Source organism: Magallana gigas, chromosome 3, assembly GCF_963853765.1.
Source record: "Magallana gigas chromosome 3, xbMagGiga1.1, whole genome shotgun sequence".
Lineage (NCBI taxonomy): Eukaryota > Metazoa > Mollusca > Bivalvia > Ostreida > Ostreidae > Magallana > Magallana gigas.
This window is the reverse complement of record NC_088855.1, coordinates 25,468,276-25,485,900: the sequence shown is the minus strand read 5'-3', so window position 1 is coordinate 25,485,900 and position 17,625 is coordinate 25,468,276. Positions and strand designations below refer to the sequence as shown.

General features: G+C 32.7%; 2 protein-coding genes across 2 annotated transcripts in view; one reads left to right on the top strand and one right to left on the bottom strand.

Moving 5' to 3' along the window:
- Positions 1 to 6,002, top strand: part of LOC105319092 (nucleolar complex protein 4 homolog A) — a 100,776-nt gene extending 94,774 nt beyond the window's left edge. The window contains exon 13 of the mRNA XM_066079069.1: positions 4,592 to 6,002. Coding sequence (XP_065935141.1) covers positions 4,592 to 4,708 — 117 coding nt within the window. The 3' untranslated portion in view covers positions 4,709 to 6,002. The remainder of the gene's footprint in view (positions 1 to 4,591) is intronic.
- Positions 6,003 to 6,078: 76 nt separating this feature from the next.
- Positions 6,079 to 17,625, bottom strand: part of LOC105334009 (cilia- and flagella-associated protein 251) — a 78,126-nt gene continuing 66,579 nt past the window's right edge. Inside the window, exon 22 of the mRNA XM_034482472.2 lies at positions 6,079 to 9,660. Within this exon, the coding sequence (XP_034338363.1) occupies positions 9,437 to 9,660 (224 nt within the window). The 3' untranslated portion in view covers positions 6,079 to 9,436. The remainder of the gene's footprint in view (positions 9,661 to 17,625) is intronic.

The following is a 17,625-nucleotide window of genomic DNA, read 5'->3' as shown; positions in this document are numbered from 1 at the left end:
ACGATTGTCGATCTGCCCCGGCTTTTATTTTGCCACGGCCCGGGTTTGCATACCCATTTTACCAAGACTCGTATTCCATACTTCTAAAACGAGGTTCTTTGTTTAAAGCAGCCATGACATTATACGAAAAAGGGTCGATCTGACTATGATGAATTTGCTTGCTATGCAACAGTTTGCGTATGAAGGGAAATTTTTGAAACGAGCAAAATATATTGGTGCCGATTTTGTGAAGTAAATTGAGGCAAAATATTTCAATGCGTTGACAGTTTTCACACATGACGTTGGTGTTAGCTTGTTCTGATTTTCGTTTCGTTTTCATTATGCTTTGTAACCTGGGAACTATCGTCTGTATTTTGTGATTTTTACGTATCAAATCAGAGACTTCGGTAAATCAAACAGTTAACTGTTTACCTGCGCAAATTAAGCAAAATCTGATGTATAAAAAAAGTACTGAAATACAATTCATTCTATCGGTAATTCGGCAGTATATTTTGCGTAATAGTAGATTAATGCAATAGGTTTTGTTGAGATGCTCGGCATTTTCTTGAGTTTATTCAGTTTAAATAGAGTTTGATATCGCTGACGGAAATATGTAGGTATATACATGTATATATATGATTCATTTCGAAAAAATAAATTGTGTTCTTTATTTGTTATAGTGCATGTTTCTTGTGTTTAATTGTTTACAATTTCTATTTACTAACCATATTTGAGTGTTAAGCTTCGAATTATAAGCAAGATACAGAGATTTGCTCACAATTCTATGTTTGTACACAGATCTTAAAAACTAAAGATTAAAAAAGTAAAAAGTTTGTCAATATTTATTAAGAAAATTTTCATAGTCTGTTCTTCCAGAAACCAACTTTAACAACTAATTGTATTGTAAACTTAACATTTTTTCGTCATTATTACTCCTACTGTACATGTGATCCTGGACTGTGTTTATGTACATTTGTATAAACTGATTTTGAACCTCAAATACCAGTGAACTGGTCTTGAGTGAATAAAAGAATTGAAAATCTTAGACCATTCTTTTTTTTCCATTTTAAATGCTGAATAGGAAATACCAAGTTAAAAATCTTAAGCTGAATGTAAAAACTCATGTGAACAAAATATGACTCAAACTTAGGCGAACTGTGAGCTCTGTATCTTGCTTATAATTCTACGATTGACGCTGAAATTTTGGTTGATTATTAGAAATTCTATATGAATTAGAGTATGTTAAATACTTTTCAAACACGAGTAAATAAAAACGACATCTTTAAAACAGTTTCCATAGTTCTGACACATTTCTGTTGCGGGGATAAAGTAATTATCGCTATTCCTAAGAAAATATCAAAGCGAAAAATTATCCTGGTTTGTACGCGAGGTAAATAACAGTCATTTAATTATAATGGAGAAGACAAATTAAATTTTTGAATGTTTTAAATTTGAGGAATTGAGCACATTGAGGTACAATTTCCTTCTTCACATCTATACATGTAGTATTTTTTAAATAAAATACAATTACTATTATATTTATTTTTTTAAAATACAATAACTAGTAAGTAGTTGATGAAAAAATTGTACCTATATGCTCTCATATATTTTGATCGCTTTACAAAGGGGGGGGGGGGGCAGAACGAATATATACAGGGAATTGGAAGTTAACAACTTAACAGACTACACCTACCAAATGTTTAGTTTTATATCTTGTGTAGGATTTTCTTATTGTGGTAAAAAATAGTATCTCATGAAGGTACAATGTCAAAGATTACGTGTATGCAAAAATAAGTGTAAAATTCGAATACTTGACAATATTTATTTTTTGTTATTCTACCGAGGGACCATATGGCACAATATCTTTTGAACGCCCATTGTTGCTCAGGTGAGCGATGTGGCCCCATGGGCCTCTTGTTTCTACTTCTCAGGACTAAAGTTCAACAGCTCAAAAAACAAAAATTGTTTGGATTCGAAGCAAGTATATCTGACACCATACAAGATGGAAACTATTGTGGGGATGTACAGCATTTAGTGTACTGGGAATAGAATTTTCTGTCGATTTGGAAAAAATAGTTAACCTAATTTATGATATCCAAATACCCAAAATTAAACCCATGATACAACTGTGGAACAGGAGAATACTCACTCCCATTGGTCGAGTCACTGTTGCTAAAACATTACTTTATCCAATGCTTAACCATCTTTTTATTTCTCTCCCAAACCCTGATAAAGATCATTTACATGTATCTTTTTAAAGTATTTTTTTCTATGAATTTGTATGGAATTCAAAGATTGACAAAGTGAAATTTTATTTAAGTTTTTTTAAAGTTTGTTTTAAGACAACTACTGATACTTCAATACAGTGGCTACAATACAGAATTCTTCCAACAAATTATTATTTGAAAAAGAATAATGTTATTTCATATGATATCTGTTCTTTTTGTATGGAAAATGTGGAAACAATTCAGCATGCATTTATGACATGTTCAGAAATACTACCTATATGGAATAATCTTCGTATGTATATTTATAATAAAACTTCAAATAGCGTTGACTTCCTCCAATAGCGTGTCCTCCAAGCAATTAATTATACCCCCGCAAACGAAGTTTAGGGGGGTATATTGGTTTCACCCTGTCCGTCTGTCTGTCTGTCTGTAGACGCAACTTTGTCCCCCCTATAGAATTTTTTATTACTGCATGGAACAGTTTGAAAATTTGTACATATGTTGAACACCATCTGAAGATGTGCACCTGCAAGATTTAATGATTTTATGACAGTTTTCATTTTCCTTATTCTATATATTGTACACTAATGTTGAAAAAAAAGGGAGGTAATCCTTACAAATCTTATTAATGAATGAATAGTATTAAAACACTCTAAAATATATTTATATAAATACATCCAGATGGAGGTTTTTTGTCTTTATGTCTTAATTAATAAAAACATTTATTTTTTTTAAGTATTCTATCAACTGACAATGCAAAGTTTTTGTTTGTCAATGATAAATTTTTAGGAGCTAATAAGAACATCAAAGACAAGTGTGGCTGAATTCATTTGTCCCAAGGGAGCCATTATCTGAGCCATGGTTCAGATGGAGCATGTGTTTAGGGGAAATTGATAATCTGTAAAATGGGTGATGGTTTTGGGGCTATTTTAAAACTGTTTCATGTAAACCAAAAGTTTCTATCATTATAAGGAAATATATATTATCATTATTAATAAAGAAGTTAAACTATTTTGAAGTTGTTTAAATTTATTAGTCAAGTAAATTGATGAAGTGACCCTATTTGGCATTAATTTAAATGAAATTCAAATTTACTGATGTATGATTGTAGTGTTTTGGCAATTTTAAATTAAATTAAATTTCCTTTTTTACATATTTTTACATAGTATGTAGTATGGTAATAATGGTAATGTTTTGGGAGTTTATTAAATTTAACAAGCTCATCAAAGAAAATCATAGTCCTATGGGATCAATTTTCTGATATGGACTTCCATTGTGCCATAGGAGAAAGTGAGGAAAATTTGAAACAACTAATTGCATCTGTCAAGACTCTTATTAGAAAGATATTGAAAGTTTTATCAACAGAAGAGCAATGCTTGGCTACCGGTATTTCCATTTACTGCAAAGGGAGGGGTTATTGTCATTTTGCTGGTTTCTCTTTAAATCAATTAAATTAAAAAAAATATATCATCAGATACATACATTTATAAATGTATTACTGTTATAGATATGTATCTACAGTGAATTCTGACAATTTTGATTTCAATTTTTCTTTGTTAACTAATTTTTTTTACAATTCTAGAATTTTTTTGTTGTTGTATGTATTCCAAACCTTTATTATTCAATTCAATTATTTGTCCTTGAAATTATCCTTGCGGGGGTATTAGTCCCATTAGGACAGTTCTAGTTTTTAATTGTTCAAAGCAAAACAAAAAACCTGGCTTTGTTGGGATGTTACATCATCTATTATTCAAATATAAAGTTGAAAAATATAAAGCTATCAAATCATGTGAGATTACAAAATTTAATAAAATCTGGGAAAATTGGAAAAACATATTTTATTGTTATTTTAAACATGGTAAACAACTGATCGATTTATTTATATATATTTTTCTTCCTTTTTGTTCGCTTTGAAGAGAATGTATTGTGAAAGGGAGAGAAAAGAGTGTGAAAGTAAGAATGCGAAAAAAGCCTTATGTATTATATTGTTTATGAAATCATATGTGATTATGAAAATGGAGGAAAAAAAGAAATAATAAAACAAAAATTGTAGTAAATTTATGGCCCCTTAGTCAGATGTACTTTCAAAGTTTTGCAAGTTTACTTAGTAACTGAATCCATGGTTATTGTGTCCATAATGTCCTCTTCATAAATAGTGATATTCACAGGCCATGGGAAAAGGGTTAAGACTTCTGAAAGGGGGGAGGGTAAATATGGCCATATAGTTTATTTTTTTGGGTCACTTTAGTAACTTATTGCTGTTGGTCTATGGTACTCGGGTGACTTTTAGAGTCTGTGGGCCTCTTGATATTATTAAAATTGATATTGTTACGAGTACATACTGTATGCAAAAATAGTCTTATTTTGATGTTTATTTTTTTCAGCTTTATGGAAAAGAAACAAAAAAGAAAGTAAAGCATGCACCTGCCAATTTTAATCCACCAAAGGGAATTACGGGATTACCTAGCGACAAATTAAATCTGTGCTGGACATTGGATTAAAAAAAGAGAGATGGAAAAATTTGAGTGACAGAAAATTTGAAATGGGGTTGCTTGGAAAAATTGGAGTTTGAACAGTTGGTTTTTAACTCATCTGAGCTAGAAGCTCAAGTGAGCTTTTCTAATACTTTTTGTCTGGCGTCTGTCTGTCCGTCTGTCTGTCCATCCGTCTGTAAACTTTTTACATTTTCGACTTCTTCTCCAGAACCACTGGGCCAATTTCAACCAAACCTGGCACAAGGCTCCTTAGGTGAAGGGGATTCAAAGGGCGACACTCTCTCTCAAAGGGAGGTAATAAAGAATTATTAACAATTTGTTGGTATGTTTAAAAAATCTTCTCAAAAACCATTTGGCCAAAAAACTGTAACTTGTGTGGAAGCATCCTCAGATAGTGTAGATTCTAGATTGTTTAAATCATGATCCCCGGGGGTACGGTGGGGCCACAAATGGGGATCGAATTTTTACATAGGAATATATAGAGAAAGTTCTTTAAAAATCTTCTTCTCAAGAACCAATTGGCCAGAAAAGCTGTCATTTGTTTGGAAGCATCCTCAGGTAGTTTAGAGTCCAGTTGTTTAAATCATAATCCCCGGGGTACAGTGGTGCTACAATGGAGGAGGGGTGATTTTTATGTAAGAATACATGTTTATAGAGAAAAAACTTTTAAAAATGTTCTTCTCTAGAACCAACTTGACAGAAAAAGCTGTAACATGCAATTGTGTGGAAGCACCCTCAAGTAGTGTATATTCTAGTTTGTTCAAGTCATGATCCTTTGGGTTAAGGTTGGCCCACCAATGGGGGGGGGGGGGGGGGGCAAATTCTTACTTAGAAATGTATAGAGAAATATCTTCTTTTTGGAAAGGATGAGACTATAATGGGGGGGGGGGGCGAATTTTTACATTAGAAATGAATTTATCATATTGACATTTGTTTAGACTGTGGACCTGGATAATTCTTGGGCCACACAAGGGGTTCAAAATTTGATATAGGTTTATATTTATATGAAAAGTTGTCTAAGATCATTTTGAGAATGGCAATGGTCAATATATGATATAACTATGAAATTATCTAGTTACAAAAGGTGCCCAATATAAAAACATCTGTAGAAATTTTTGGAAAGATTTTGAAACAGGATCAATTTTACTCATTCTTTGTCCCAATATTTTTGGATATGACTTCTTAAGTTGATTTTATTATGGCTAGTGTTGCTGAGGTGAGCGATGTGGCCCATGGGCCTCTTGTTTTTGTTTTTGTTTTTTCATGCAGAATGCAAAATTAATAAATTTTAAAAAGAAAATATGTTATTTTTTGTATTTCTGAAGAACAAGGTTTCAAATGAATTATAGGAAGATATGAAAATTACTACCCTTCCATTGTTTTAAATGTTTATTCAAATATCATTCAACAAGAACTTATAGGGGCATGGTCACGATTTTGGTCAAAATCTATTTTTATTTTTTATTTACAAAACTTTAGGAATGCATTTCTAATGATCAAATGAAAGATGTATAGCGCCTTTTCCCATTATTTCGCCAACCCCCGTTGTCTGGACGGAAAGTACCTGTTACTAAATATTGCTTCAGGTATCCGTCGCAATATGATTTTCGAAACATTGATACTGCTTTTATAATAGAGTCTGTTACAACTGATTTGTCATAAACTCGGGAAACCTGCATCGACAAGTGAATATATGAAACTGTGTATAATGTCAGTTGGTATTCTGAAGCGTGATAACTTCCAGCAAAATGCAATTTGAATCCAAGTGTACAGCTGTATGTAGAACCCATATAATATAGTGTTAATAAAGAGATCTGTTTATATTGGGTGTGCCTATACTCAGATAGAATTAAACAAATAAAAAAAAATCATGCTTATCAATTAACTGAAAAAATAGTTACTACCTGGTTGAATCAATCCAGCGACCACAAAATCAAAAGGACCTCCGCGTTACCACTAGACCACGCATCTAACACGTTCAATGGGTGTCTTAAATATATATGGCTATATAATACAAGATTGTATTAGAAAGGTCACTAATTGAAATACTCTAATTTTCAGTACCAAGACCACGTTAAACTAAAATTAATTCAATGTAAACATGTACTACAATACCTGTAAAACATAATTAGGGCTTTTCGACTTTCGGTCGAAAAGAACTATTGTTATTCTTCTGTTTATTATTATTCTTATTCTCGACAAAGTTTCGTCAGCGATTTTATGAAAACGGAAAGACATATTAAAACAAGTATGCAATAGTCTTATAGCACTTTTATATAACACGCGTATGTAAGGTTTTGGACTTCCGCTTACGGTTTTGACAGAGGTAATACTAAAAATTTATTAAAACACAATATCTTTATTGTTTTTTGAGTTGGAGCATTCAAATTTAAGAATAAGATGCATCTTGTCTAGATGTACAAAATCATAAGCGTTTGCATTTCTCTATATCTTACCGTTTTTGAGATATTAGGACTCAAACTTGAGAAAGGGGGGGGGGGGGTGAAAAAAATTCAAAAAACCTCAGTAATTTTAAAAGACGCCTAATTATTGTTTATATAGAATTCTACTACAGTTATTGCCGAGATCAAAGAGATGCCGCGGACATTATTCTCCAATATACCACGAACGTCATCAGTAAATTATCAGATCAGAAATACCTATTTGTCTCGCACTGATCATGAAAGTACAAATTCAAACCGTAATTTTTTTTAAAACCATGTCAATTTCACGTGTTAGTTCCAGTCAAAAGGATGTGTATTGCCTCAAATGTTTATTTTTAAGAGATCAATGCGGCTGTTCCTAGGACCTCCCTAACACATTTTCACTGCATGTTTTTACCTAAAATATATCACGTATAGTAGTAATAATTGTATTAAATTGCCCTTAAAATATTAGGAACATGATTCAAAGATATTTTATAAATAAGTGAAGAGTATTAAAAATCCAAAGAAAACGTCTGTCGTCTGCATGTGATTCCTTTGATTAATACACATGTAAACATTACTAACAAAACCGTTGGGGTTACACGGAACAGCCGTCAAAATGACCTAGATCGTCTCTCTATAGAAGAAACGATCTGTAGAAATACTGGGCTGTTAGTAGAATAGAAATAAAGTTCTTGTTATCGTGAATGTTGCAGGATAACCTCCTCGATCTCGAAATGTTGTTTGAAATATTTCAAAACAACATTTCTTGACCTCGGAGGTTATTCTGCAACATTCACGAAAACGCGTACTTTATTTCTTAACTATTTAACATATATTCCAAGTTTGAATAAAAAATATTGAGTACTTCCGATTTTATGAGCCTATGAAATATTTTCTATGGGAGTTTCAGTGTTAAACTAAAATCACGCGTCGTTCGTTTTCTCAAAAAGTTTCAAGTAAATGTTACAATATTGCAGATGTATAATGATACACAAAATTCGCAGACCGGAAAAGTTTTTGGGTGGACAATTCGAAAAAATTAGGGGCCAACGTGCAAAACAGCCCTTTAGCTGTCACTTTTTTCTCTTCAGATTTTAAAAATCTTTTCAGTGAATTGTTCAGAATAAAGAGTGCAATTTAAAAATTATGGTCCGAGGGGCCACTTTTTGACTCCTTATGGGGGTTTGAAAGGCCTAAAGATCATAACTTTTTTAAATTTCAAAATTATTTTTTGGAAGAGTTATCTCGCTTTGCTGTAAGAATATACAGCATAAATGTGGGTCCGAGGAATGAATACTTACTTTAAAATGATTTTTTGAAAATATTCTTCTGGAAATTAAAAGTGTAGCTACTTGTAAAGTTCTGGAGTTATCTTTCTTTTGACATAGAATTATTTATACATTCCTACCTAAGCAACTGCATGGTTATACCGAGGCGTCCAGAAATTTTGGAAAAAGATTAGAGATAAATTTTTTGACATTTCAAATAAAAGAAGGGAAATTGGGGCTGTCGAAAAGCCCTTACTTTTTATTGAAAACAAAAACAGTTCTAGTTTTAATTTGATTTCTTAGGTTTGAAGAGGTTCAAATAGTCAAATATTCCATTTTTCATCGCATACTAACTATTTTACTATACATCTCTGATAATTAAGACTCTTAAAGCATGATAATTGTGTAATGTGCATTCCTTTGAATATTTGTTAACTAAATATTGTATAAAATTGAAAATGTCTGATGTTTGCAAAAGTGCTATATTTTAGGCAAAATCGTATATTAAGTGCTCTATACCTCTTTGAGAGTCAGTTGAAGAGTTATAAGCAAGATACATGGCTCACAATTCTTCGTCATGTAAACAAAACTCGTGCCATGTTTTTGTTCACATAATTTCAATATACTTGTAAAATATCTTTTTCAAGCTGATTTGTCTATCTTGTTATTCATTTTAAGCATAAATAAAGAGGTTCTCACGTTTAATACATTCATTTTATGTATTAAAAATAAAAGCTGGCATTTTCACTTCAACATTCAAAATGTAAACAAAAGCTTTGTTTACATAGCAAAGAATTGTAAGCTCTGTAATTCGTTAATAAGTCGACGAATGACACCCAAATTTTGGTTGCCTTGCTAACGCATTGAAAACATTAAGATCAGAATTTTTTTTTACCAAAATCGTGACCATGTCTCTTTAAACACAAATAGACACAATATCACAGTCATCATTGTGAATTCTGATTCCTTTTTTGGAATGAATGTCTTAAAACCAAAAGCCTCGACGAATCTTGATATTTAAAACACTTTCACTGCATTTATGAAGTCAGCTGTGATGTGGCCATGACATCCTTGTACATTGAAAAGCCTAATATTTCATTTGCAAACATTTCCTCTGTGACGTTGACAGGGAGGTTTTGATCAATGATGTCCCCGGCAGTAGAGGAATCAAACTCTTGGAGCTCACTGCTGCCACCCTCTCCATTGAACCCAAGTAGAGTTGTAAGGTACTCTGCTAGCTCATACTCTGTCATGTGTTCTCCTGTGGTAAAACAGAGTTAATGCAATCAGTTTAAGTTTTGTTTGTTATGCACTATTGAAATGACATAGCAAATTATTTAATACATGCAGAGACCCCCCCCCCCCCCCCTTCATCTCAATGACTAGCTGCAATAATGTAGCCCTCTCCCGATTTTTTTTTTTGGGGGGGGGGGGGGGGGGGAGGGCTACAACTCCATAGGATCTCCGTAATGGTGCAAATGCGGGAGGGATTCACTCCCAGAACGATTTCGGCTCAAATCGTACATAAATGACAATAACATTTATATTTCTTACCTGAACTCAAATATTGTACTTGTGTATGGCGTAAATTAATCCAAAAATATCAGGTTTAGTCCATATATCGGTTATTTTTTCGTGTATGTCAACAACGCAAGTTGAATTTGTCCGCCATGTTTACTGACCTTGCTCGGTTTTATTTTGGGACAGCCAATGAGAATTCAATTCCCCTATTTTAAACATAATTAACGCGGTAAATATGAATTTTCAATAAAACCATTTCTTTAAATGATGTTTCAGTGATAGAACAAGGTAAGATCGCTTATTTACACTGACATCCACATTATCAAGTCCATCAAAACTCCAAGTGTAAATCCCATAAAATCAAACGAGAACTGTCATGGCTGCTATAAATGACGACTTGTACACATGCTGATGTGTTTTATCTGGTTTTGATTTATATACGGTTAATTTGTTCAACCTGAATTTTTAAAAATCACTTTCTACGGAGATACTTTAGAATTCTAGCCCTCTCCTGTGAACATCAGATATAAAACATAGGTAATCACAGATTACAAACTCACCAAGACGAGGCATCAACTTTATGAGGCATCACCTTTTAGAGACCACCTTTATCATATTACTATATATGAAAATCATATTTTATGATCTTAGATATACATGGATACTGTTTTGACACAAATTCGTTTATCATATGTTAAAAAATTGTATGATAATCATATGTTCCTTTCATGGAGTATTATAACTAAAGATACAATATTTATCAATACAATAATAATTATAGAATATGACATTGCATCCTATGAAACTTACAATATATATCATTTAATATAATATAATACTGTAATAAATAATGATGGAATATGATATTGTTACATATGATATGATATTGTATCATGTTATACATTATTGTATTTAATCACATCATACAATATCAGAATTCTTATATAAAATACAATATAGTGGCTATGTGATACAACATCTTATCACATGTTTATCCCAATATACGGTGGATATCACTCATGGGATAAAATTTTTGATATTCCACTGTGTGTTCTTACGCCACGTGACGTCATAGTTAATCATTACGTAGGTTTAGACGGTTGATTTAAGAAATGAAGATAATAATTTTTCTATTGATCGACGTATCAAAGAAAAAATTGACCGGAAAACTTCATCAATGCGCGTAGCGCATTGATGAAAAAGTTTTCCGGTCAATTTTTTCTTTGATACGTCGATCAATAGAAAAATTATTATCTTCATTTCTTATCATTTAATAAAACATTTTCAAATAAAAAAATGTGAAGTGTCATTGATCAGAAATGTAAATAATGTAAATGAAGCGGCGCGTATGAATACAAAACAACAACAGCAACAATATTCAAAATGGACTCGCCTTCAGCTGATGCAGAGCTATTGTGCTAAATTAATGGATTAAACACAAATAGTGAGTTAAAATCTGAACCGGCTGAATTGAGAACGGAAGGAAAATACATGCGATAGCTTGTGATATTATTCACTGTGCAGAAAAACTCGTAATAAAACTAGTTTTCATGTGAGATCGCTGGAATATGCAACTGGACATAACCATCCAAGGAAAGGCGATCGTGGACGAAAATAGCTGATATGTCGACAAAGAATGGTATGTATAATCGACTTTTGTAAACGCTGTGGTAACTAGATAGCCAGTGATGTACTTAAATGGTATATCTGCCGCTTGGAATGCGCCGAAGGAGTTGATGCATTACTGAGTACTCATAGCTTTTCTTTACGACGCTCATTATGATAACCGAGCATCTACGTGTGTAAATTTAAAAATTATCGTTACCAAATTTGAACAGTAGTGTTACCGTGAAAGTTTATAGGCCTATATGTTCGTTATAATATTCCTGCAAAAAGGAACAGCCAGCCTTGCTGTAAATGTTGACTGATCTCAAGCAGACGAAATCGTGAGAAGACGCTTAATTTTCTATTTCGTGAATCAAACAATGTGTTTTATATATTTTTGAAGGTTAAACTTTCAAGTTTTTATATTCACAAGGTTGCATTTTGTTTGCTGACAATAAAACAGACGCAACTTTACATTTTGTTGACATTGTTTATCTTGGAAATTACCGTTCTATAAATAGTGTTAGATCAGAACAGTTGAGAAAAGTAGATCCGGCAAAATTTTATTGATGCAGGTATCAAAGAAATTTTTCAACCAATCAGAAGCGCCGATATCTCATCAAACGAATAAATATTAAATGATTGACGTAGAATGAAAAAGTAAATAATTAATTCAGTTGAGGGGTGTTGAGATATAAATTTGAAACATTTAATGTTATCTCAGTTATTTGTCATGAATTCATAAAAAAATGTTAGAAAATGAATGTCTGTTTGTTAAACTTCAAGGAACTTTTTTTCCATGCATAACGTTGTTGACGTGTTGTAAATAATGTGTTGTGCGGCTCACAATCACAATTTTTACAGAAAAAGTTGGGATTAATAAAATACTTGCTAAAACATGTGATAAAAAGAATATCTCATGATTTGCGATGGTATATGATTTTTATCCAACTCGTTATGTGTTTTCTATCCCCTCGCCAAGGCTCGGGGATAGAAAATCATATACCATCGCAAATCATGAGAGATCCTATATCTATCACATAATACATCACAATATTGTAACACATAATTATGATATTGTATTCTATAGTATGATGTTGTATCGTATGATTTTTTAAAATTCCTATATGTGAAAGGAGAAAAATGTACCCCAATGCGCTAAAATTAAATTATTAAAAAATGTCATTGCTCTTCCCCGTCAATAAACGATTGTTGTTTACCTGGCGTGAACTTGTGTGACGTTTTATAACCTTACTCACTTGATCGATCAATACACTCGAATGAAAAATGTTGTCACGAGATATGTTAAAGACCTATTATAATCGATGTATTGACAGGTATATCACTCTTATTTTACTAAAGCCCACCCATTATTTTCATCTATATTGAAGAACCGCTGTAATATTTTCTAGCAAAGAATTCTAAAGACCTAGACTGGTCCCCTGTCTATAACCTGGTTTTCAATATATGAAATATCGAGCCCGAAGTTAAACTGATTGACCCCCGATTCTAAAAAATAAACCTCATCGAACATCCAAAACCTATGACTCAGAATCAGCATTCGAGCCTGTCAGGTGCATCAGTATCATAAGACGTAGCATCCAAGCAAGTTTGGTGAAGTTAGGACCAGTAATTATAACTACGATAAATCATCAGAGCACCTGCTCTAAAAACTTTAACCACCTCTAAAAACCTTTACCTCCTCCAGCATCAGAAATCTATGACTCAGATTCAGCATTCAAGCCTGTCAGATGCATCAGTATCATAACACGCACTATCCATTCAAGTTTGGTGAAGTTAGTACCAGTAGTAAATTTGAAATTGCTATCAAAGGGCACCTGCGCCAAAAACTTTAACCTGCTCCAAAAACCTTAACCTCCTCCAGCATCTGAAATTCATGGCCCAGATTCAGCATCCAAGTCTTTCAAGTCCAGATGCATCATCCATGCAAGTTTGGTGAAGATAGAACAAGTAGTAACTTAAATACAGGACCTGCAACAAAAATGTTAAACCGGTTCCGACGCCGAGGGTATAGTAGAAGCTCCCCCTGACTTCATCTCGGTATTAAGCTAAAAATCGAAGAGGGCTACATTATTGCAGCTACTCAATGACATGCAGTATCAACTTTTTTTTTATTTTTGTACATTTTTACAAATTTTAAATATATGTATAAACTGGCCTGGAACATTTTACCTTTTTCACCTCATCTAAGCTGAAAGCTCAAGTGATCTTTGTGATCACATTTTGTCTGTCGTCCGTCTGTCTGTAAACTTTTCACATTTTCAACATCTTCTCCAGAACCACAGGCCAATTTCAACCAAACTTGGCACAAAGCATCCTTAGGTAAAGGGGATTCAAAGTTGTGAAAATTAAGTACCACACCCTTTCACAAGGGGAGATACATGTAATTAGGAATTATTGAAAATTTTCATAAATTTTTCAAAAATCTTCTCAAGAACCATTTGCCCAGAAAATCTTAAAACTTGTACGGAAGCATCCTCAGGTAGAGTTAATTCAAACTCGTGAAAATCATGACTCCAAGGGTAGGGTGAGGCCACAATGGGGGGGGGTCAATTTTTTACATAGGAATACCCGGTATTATATAGCGTTAATCTTTAAAAATCTTCTTCTGAGCTTTTCTGATTACTTTTTACATTTTCGAATTTTTCAACAGAACCACTAAGCTGATTTCTACCTAACTTGGCACTTTGGTGAAGGGAATTCAAGTTTGTTAAAGTCAAGGGCCACGCCCTCTTTCATAATCAAAGGGAGATAAACAAGAGGCCCATTGGGCCACATCGCTCACCTGAGCAACAATGACTTAAAATGGGTGTTCAAAAGATATTGTGCCATATGGCCCCTGTGTAGAATAACAAAAAATAAATATTGCACAGTATTGGAATTTTACACTTTTTTATTTTTTGAAAAAATTATTTGCATCACGTGTTTAGCAAAGAGAAAAAAATTTAATATTAACATAACCAACATATCTTCTCAGCAACAGGAAGTGAAATTTGACATTGTACCTTTATAGAATACTACTATTTATACCGAGAATAAGAAAATCCTACGCAAGATCATTTGGTAGGGGTACACTGTTAACTTAAATTCCAATTCCCTATATTTTCGTTTTGCCCCCCCCCCCCCCCCCCCAACCACTTTATAAAGCGATCAAAATATATGAGAGCATATAGGTACATTTTCTACCTCAACTACTTACTAGTTATTGTATTTTTAAAAATATATATATTATAATAGTTATTGTATTTTATTAAAAAAGTTCCTATAGATGTGAAGAAGGAAATTGTACCTCAATGCACTAAATTTCTCAAACAAAAAATATTCAAATACGGTATTTAATTTGCCTTCCCCATTATAACTAAACGACTGTTGTTTACCTGGCGTAAACTCGTGTTACTTTTATAACCTCACTCACACTTGATTGATAAATACACTTGAATGAAAAATGTTGTCAATTGACATGTTATTGACAGGCATATCACTCTATTTTACTAGGGCCCACCCATTATTTTCATCTTTATTCAAAAATAACAAATGACTACAAACCAGGATAATTTTCCGCTGTAATATTTTCTAAGGAATAGCTATAATGCCTTTATCCCCGTAACAGAATTGTGTCAGAACTATGCAAACTGTTTCAACGGTGTCGTTTTTATTTATCGTGTCTGAAAAACTATCAAAATTGATGTAGATTTCATATTATTCATTGTATAAAAAGGGGGCACCAGGGAGTAGATGCAGCATATCATCGTTTAATTTTTTTGTACAAGTATTTAACGGTTTAGCGAGACATTTCTAATGATCAACCCAAATTTCAGTGTCAGTCGTAGCAAGATACAGACCTCACAATTCTTCTAGGTTTGTGTCAAATTTTGTTCACATGAGTTTATTACAATTAGCTTAAGATTCTTAACTTGGTATTTCCTATTCAGATTTAAGATGGAAACAAACAAAAATGACCTCAGATCTGTGTACAAACAGAGAATTGTGAGCAAAGCTCTGTATCTTGCTTATTCATGTAATTCGAAGCTTAACACTCAAATATGGTTAGTGAATAGAAATTGTAAACAATTAAACATAAGAAACATGCACTACAACAAAAAAAGAGCACAATTTATTTTTCAAAATGAATCATATACATGTACTGTAAATTCCTTATATTACGCGAGTACTTAATTCCGCGATCCCGCTGGTTTGTATCAAATCGCGAACGCTAAACTTTTCTTCTTATTTCTTTTAGTTTTCAACTCAGAAAATAATGGCGAGATTTTAAAATCCGCGAAAAATGCTTCTCGCGATTTTATGCGGATATTAATTCCTCGCGTTTAATTAGGAATTTACAGTATATACCTACATATTTTCGTCAGCGATATTAAACTCTATTTAAACTGAATAAATTCAATAAAAAGCTCAGCATCTCAACAAAACACATTGCATTAGTCAACCATAACGCAAAAGATCATATAGAATCACTGATAGAATGAGTTGTATTTTAGTATTTTAATACATCAGAGTTTGCTTAATTTGTGCAGGTAAACAGTCAACTGTCTGATTTACTGAGTCTCTGTATGATTTGATACGTAAAAATTACAAAATACAGGCGACAGTTGCCACTTCCCAGGTTACAAACCATAAATAATGAAAACGACACGAAAATCAAAAAAAGCTAACACCACCGTCATATGTGAAAACTGTCAACGCATTAAAATATTTAACCTCAATTTACTTAACAAAATCGGCACCAATGTATTTTGCATATTTCATAGATTCCCTTCGCAGGCGAACTGTTCCACAACAAACAAATTCATCTTTGTGAGATAGACCCGGTTATCATACGTCATGGCTGCCTCGTTTTAGAAGTATGGATTATTAAGTTTCTTCTTAAATAAATCCACAAACCCGTAAAATGTCGACCCGGGTTTGCCTACCCATTTTATCAATTTGGAAAACAACAATCGTCAATAAATTCCAAAATACGCATTGCTGTCTATCAATATTTACAGTGAATACAAATATACTAGTCTGTAACATATCCTGAAAAGTTCAATGACATTGTATCGACGTAAATTGAATAATCTCGATCTGCCCAGGCTTTTATTTTGTCCCGGCCCGGGTTTGCCTACCCATTTTACCAACACTCCTTTAGAATACCGAACCGAAGCTATAAACTGATTGAAACACGCCTTTCCTTTATTATTATTTTCGTAATAATTCAGATTTGAAACAGATTTAGCCCATAAGTTTTGCAATTTATATTTCCTTTCCATAAGGATTATCTATGCTAAATTACATTGAATTTGACTCAGAAGTTCTTGAGAAGAAGATTTTTAAAATGCACACCCTTTTTCTACAGTTTCGAGGTTTTCTCCGCTCTGAAGGAAGATCGGTCTGTCATTTTTGCAATTTATATTTGCCTTCCCATAAAAATGCTTGGTGCCAAATTTGGTTGAAATTGGCCGAGCAGTTTTAGAGAAATTCAAATTGTAAAAAATTTACAGACGGACGAATAACAAAATGTGATCAGAATAGCTCATTTGAGCTTTCAGCTCAGGTGAGCTAATAATATTGTATCCTATGATATTATATTATAAATTCAATATTATATTACATGAAATTGTAACACATGATATTGTTATATCGTACCATTGTGTCAGATGATACGATATTGTGTGATAAAATATTGTATATTACATATTACTATATCATATGATATTGTATCATATTAAACAATAAGGTTTTAAAGTATTTTGTATCATATGATTCAAATTATATTATGTATCATAAATGATACATTACAGTATTATATTGTATCAAATGATATATTTTGTATTGTATCATAGAATGCAATATTATACAAATATTGACTGGGGTTGAGGGCAACATTGATTATATTAGCCCCCGAGGGACGAAATATTGCCCGACGCGAAGCGGAGGGCAATATTTTTCGTCCCAAGGGGGCTAATATAATCAATGTTGCCCGAAAACACAGTCAACATTTGTTTTGTTATATGAAGAAACAAACCAAAATTTAAGAAAGTAATTGAAAACAGATCGCCGTAATTTTCTCAGCTCAACAAAG